General features: G+C 40.0%; 1 protein-coding gene across 2 annotated transcripts in view; it reads left to right on the top strand.

Moving 5' to 3' along the window:
- The window catches only part of bin2b (bridging integrator 2b), a 34,397-nt gene extending 29,494 nt beyond the window's left edge, over window positions 1–4,903 (top strand). Inside the window, exon 12 of one of the 2 annotated variants that reach the window (XM_080462639.1) lies at window positions 4,508–4,903. In XM_080462639.1, the coding sequence (XP_080318765.1) occupies window positions 4,508–4,612 (105 nt within the window). In that variant the 3' untranslated portion in view covers window positions 4,613–4,903. The remainder of the gene's footprint in view (window positions 1–4,507) is intronic. The other variant, XM_080462640.1, reaches the window with a different exon arrangement.
- Window positions 4,904–6,000: the final 1,097 nt, after the last annotated feature.

Consider the following 6,000-nt stretch of genomic DNA (forward strand, 5'->3'; position numbering starts at 1 on the left):
AAACCTAATATTACGGAGACTAAATGGGACCTTCAAGTCGAGACAGTGTGTAACTAAAACATGAAGGTAAACTCAAGTCTCTGCTGCAGTAGGAGAGTAAAACAAATTTAAATAGGAAACTTCTTCCTGTAGGAACACACAAATGTAGTCACACACACACACACACACACACACACACACACACACACACACACACACACACACACACACACACACACACACACACACACACACACACACACACACACACACACATATTTTATGCAGGTAGGATTGAACAAGCTTGTGCATCCTCTACTCCTTTTGGTACGCATGTTCATCTAGATTTTCAACTTCAAAAAATTCTTTTGTTTTTACTTATGTTCGAAATGAAAAATATGAATGTTTGCATGTACAAATCTGAGACGTTTTCGAGTGAAAATGCTAAATTGTCATTATTTTGGGTGTCATCGGTGGTCGAAGCCACTGAAAACACAACTTTTTCAAAACACTCAGACTGTATCCATGGAAACGGGGGTGGGGGGGGGACTGCTTCAGAACGCTGTGTAAAAGCAAATGTTTTTAGAAACAAACCCAAAAATTGATGCATTTTCTCATGACATGGTTTTGTGTTAATGGGACCTAAATGTCTTGTTACATAATGTACCATGAAATATGAACACATTTTGAGCTGCTTCGTGGAAAAATTACATTTATAATCACAAAATCCTGCATTATGTTTTTAAACTTTTTGTCAAATGTGGAGAGATTTTATTGGGGTTTTTTTCTAATCCTCACAACCTCAACAATTGACTAACTAAACTACGCTCATATGGATGCTAACATAGATTAATATTCTAGAAACTACAAAAAGGTTTGTTTTATGTAAAAGTGAGAAAAACACTCCACATACATTTTAGTTATTTGATTTCTCTTTATATTTGTATTTGTATTTATTTCGTCAATCTTCAGAAAAAACCCCAAAACAGAACAAATAACAGTCAACTGTTCAACTAATCAGCCCAAAGGGTGGAGGTTGAAGCAGGGCCAGAGTGGGACTCATTTTCAGCCTTGGAGTTTCATACCTCAGACCGACCCACTTTAGATCTGACATATTAAAATCATGTAATTATGATCTGACATGTGACGTCTATAGCGCTGTTCTGTAAAGCCTTGTAATTCAGTGTGTCTTTCTGAAATATTTCCAATTCATTGCAAGTAAGGGTTGCTTCATAGTGAAAATTTTGTTCAACACGAGTGCACCAACAGTATACGTCTTTTTTAAATATATATATATATATTTCAAATAAGTGTTAACAGATATCCAAACCTTAAAAATTAAACAAAAATATAATATTCAAAATATAGAATAAAAAAATTAACTTTCTTAAAACACTATCATGTATTTCAAAGAAACATGACCGACCATAAAACATTAATAATCCCTGAGCAGTGCAGTGGTCTCTGCCACTTTGTTTATGACAATAACATTGACCACAGACATGAGGATTCCTTCCTCAGTGCTCATGAGCATGAAAGCCTCAAGTTTCTTCTGGGTCAAAGTGCTCCTGAGCCTGTTTTTAATGAAATGTACTGTTGAGAAACTTATATATATACTTATATATTTGAAGTACTGCTTGATTGTTCACACACTGTTCCAACAGCTCAGCTGTTCCTCCATACTGACGGGATCAATCCCCTCCATCACCACTGGCTCTGCTTCTCACACTAAATCACCTAAATTATGAGCACAAATCTCCCTTTTTACAAAGTTCAGGTCAGTTTCATTAATGTAGAGCTGAATCATCTAGAATATCGGGGCATTTCTCATATGAAGCATGTCTCCATCATACTCTTCATTATAGTGAATATAATAATATGATCGATCCTGTGATCAGTCCGACCTGCCCACTCTGGACTGGATCTGGTTTCTGAGCAGCCAATAGACAACGTTTCCCAGTTATGTGGCGTTGCGTCATACTATTATTAAAATAATATAATTTCATGTTATATACCACAACGCCACAGAATTCATTGTCTTGATAATTAAACTAAACAGTGGTTTGTAGGCAAAGTTAAACATCTTACCTGTTCCGTCGTCATTTGTTGTTTCTGACCGTGAGCTAGGTTTAATGACAAAGTTGTCAATCTTAGCACATTTAGTTGCATCTGTTTCCAGAACTTTCCTCTTTTTTTATTCTCGCCTTCTCTGCTCCACTTTGCTCTTTCTATCCATCTTTCAAACCCACTGACTAAATGCACCGACATCAGGTTGCGTCTGCGAAAAAAAAAAAGGAAGCTGCCAGTGGATGGAGGCCAGGGCGGCCCAGGAACAGCAGAAACAGCATGTGATCAACCCAGTGTGTGGTGGGGGGGTGGGGGGTGAAGACCGCTCCTCACGGCCCAAACATCTGACCGGCCCACCGGGAATCGTCCCGGTCCTCCCCATTAGCCACTCCGGGCCTGGGTTGAAGCAAAAGCTTATACACACCTAAATCAAAACAAGGCTCTCTAGATAACTAATATTACTATTTTTATAATACACATTCTATATATACTAGACACAACTATTATATATACAGTTTAATATCAAACATACAGGTACATCTCAAAAAATTTCAATATCATGAAAAGGTTCAATATTATTTATTTGTCACTCATTTCAGAATGTCAAAACCCTATATGATATAGGCTCATGACACATACAGTGAAATCTTTCAAGCCTTTATTTCTTGAAATGTTTATAATTATAGCTTACAGATAGTGAAAACCCTAAATTCAGTGCCTCAGAAGATTAGAATATTGTGGAAAAGTTCCATTTTAGAAAGTCATGGTGTCACACCCTAACCAGCTAATGAACTCAAAACACCTGCGAAGGTTTCCTGAGCCTTTTAATGGTCTCTCTGTGTGGGTCAGTAGGCTACACAATCATGGGGAAGACTGCTGACTTGACAATTCAATTCAATTTTATTTGTAAAGCGCTAAATCACATCAACAAACATCTCAAAGCGCTCTTACAATGATAGACAACAACAGAACCCAACTAAACCCTTCCAAAGCAAGCAGATGTAACAAGCAACAGTGGCCAGGAAAAACTCCCTCGCATGGAGAAAAGTTCATAAGAACTCCTTCTTCAGGAAGAAACCGTGGGGCGGACCCTAGACTCTGGAAGGGCGGCCATCCGCCTTGACCGGTTGGGGGGAGAAGTACATGGGATAGGACAGGGAGAGAGAGGAAGAGAAGAGGGAGAGAGAGAGTGGCAGACAGGCCAGATAAGTACAAATACTAAGAAAAATCTATGATGAGCGTTGGTCTGATGATGAACCAATCTCAGTCTGGAGTTTAAGGGCCGTGCCGTTGCGGTGGGGTCCCGGTGCTGTGGTGGGGTCGGGTAGTAGGACCGTGGTAACTCCACAATGACAGATGTCCAGAAGACAGTCATTGACATCCTCCACAAGGAGGGTAAGCCACTAAAGGTCATTGCTAAAGAAGCTGCTTGTTCAGAGTGTTGTATCCAAACATGTTCATAGAAAGTTGAGTGGAAGGAAAAAGTGTGATAGGAAAAGGTTCCGCAGCCTTGAGAGGATTGTCAAGCAAAATGCATTTAAGAATTTGGAGGAGCTTCACAAGGAGTGGACTGAGGCTGGAGTCAGAACATCAAGAGCCACTACGCACAGACCAATCCTAGACAGGATACAAATGTCGCATTCCTCGTGTCAATCCAATCCTGAACAAGAGACGACGTCAGAAGCGTCGCCACGCAGCGTCACTGTGTTGTAATTTGCATCGAGGAGGGTAGTCAGTCTCTCTGTGGGGGAAGCGTCGGCTGGCTGCTCCGCTTTGACTTTCATTCACTTAGTGTGGCGAATGACCGGGGATCCCTCTCGGAGAGTCATCGTTGACGGAGGGTGCGCGCAAGATATTGACAGGTTTTTACACGATCGTGGGGGCGGGGATTACGTGATGTTTTGGACAATCGAAAATGCGGAAAACAACGCTCTGGTTTTTTTTTCTTTTTCTTTCTTTATTTTTTTTGCACCCCGGGTTCTCCCGCGCTCCGACCGACCTGAGATCCGCAACTGAATAAGCGCTTCATACTCTTATTTACCAACAACATTCCTGGACACAACTTCAAAATAAAAGTCAAAACAACGTATTTTCAAATCAATCTTCTCCCAATCGAGCTTGAACTTTGAAAAGAATACCGGATACGCATGAGTAAATTAATCAATTGACCTTTATGTTGCGATTTTAGTCATTTTCTGTAGTAATTGTTTTAAGTTTTCTTTAAAATACAGACCTTTTCATCACAAATACGCTGTGTTCCCTTCGCTTTCTCACAATCATGGTTGAACTTTAACTTCAATGAGCTCAGAGACGCATCTTCATAACAGGAACAACCTGTTTATGCTCGCTGCAGCGTTTTAATGTATTTTCATCCACAAAAAGGCTAAAACCGCTTGCACTGATGGCAGGGGGGCAATTGGGCCCTGCAACCTCTCACATGTTTGGTGTCTGTGTGTTGCAGCAGGAGGGTCTTCTGAGGGGAATCAGGGAGGAGAGCTGGAAGCAGCACCGCTGCGTAGAAAACCACTCTGGGATCTTCTTGGAAAAACTCATCCAGCCAGAGTGAGGCAAGAGTCAGTCTTCGGCCTGCAACACGCTTCCTCTGAGACACACACACACACACACACACACACACACACACACACACACACACACACACACACACACACACATCCCACGATGCAACTTGTGGAACAAAAAACTTTAAAAAAGAAAAAGAAAAAGAGCTGCCGAACATTTCATAAGAGACGCTGGAAAATGTCAGTATTTTTTGAACAATATTCTTTAATTATGACACTGTGAAACATACAAATCTTTTTAAGCTGTTCATGTAAAATTTCCTAATAAAGTTCGAAGTAAAAGATCTTGTTTTTTGATGGTTTCTGATGAAGTGCTCTACACATTAACACACAATAATCAGGCTGTTGAAATGTGCCTTTATTGCTCAGATTTTGCACTTTCCTCCATAAAACTCATATTTATTCATCTTAAGCAATGAAAACTGTTGTGACAAAGTGGAAATGAATCGATAAGTAAGACGGCAAAAGATACTTGAAACAAGGATTAAAAAGATAAATATATAATTAATCAGTTATTCCTCACACAGTCCTTATCAGCAGTTTGACATAATTAAGTTTTTAAATCGATAAAACCTGAACATTAATTTTGTTTTTAATTAAAGCCGCCCTGCTGGACTCCGTGGCTGAGAAATATTCCTCCTCAGAATCACAATCAGCAAATAACCGATAAAATATTTTTATCAACAGAGATAAAACCCCGTGTGTGTGTGTGTGTGTGTGTGTGTGTGTGTGTGTGTGTGTGTGTGTGTGTGTGTGTGTGTGTGTGTGTGTGTGTGTGTGTGTGTGTGTGTGTGTGTGTGTGTGTGTGTGTGTGTGTGTGTGTGTGTGTGTGTGTGTGTGTGTGTGTGTGTGTGTGTGTGTGTGTGTGTGTGTGTGTGTGTGTGTGTGTGTGTGTGTGTGTGTGTGTGCGCGCGCGCACACAAATTATTATTTTATTTTTTTTTAAATTTTGCCAGTGCGGCTTATATCCAGGTCTGCTTAATAGTCCGGAAAATCAATTTTTTGGATTTTGTAATTTCAACATTATGCTATTTTTTAAAGATGAGTGCTGGAGCAAAATACATATATATATATATATTATTTTTTAAGTCGTGTAAAAGTCTGGATTTGTTGCATTTTGCAGCATTCAGCATAAAGATTTTCCCAATTGCACTCTCTGTGGTTTAGCAGCTAATGCCACGTCATCATTCCTATGTTTTGTCTTTAAATCCAACTCAGTCTCACTCCAAATTGTGTAATAGCTACGTTGGTCCACTGCACACCGATGTCGTCATTTCACAAAAGGCCGTCTGAAGCAATGACAAAGTGATGTTTCATCTGCACAGTCTCTTCTATAGGCACAATGTTGGGTCATGTGACTGCCGACTTTCCTCCC

This window comes from Lipophrys pholis (genome assembly GCF_963383615.2).
Source record: "Lipophrys pholis genome assembly, chromosome: 4".
NCBI classification, from domain to species: Eukaryota; Metazoa; Chordata; class Actinopteri; order Blenniiformes; family Blenniidae; genus Lipophrys; species Lipophrys pholis.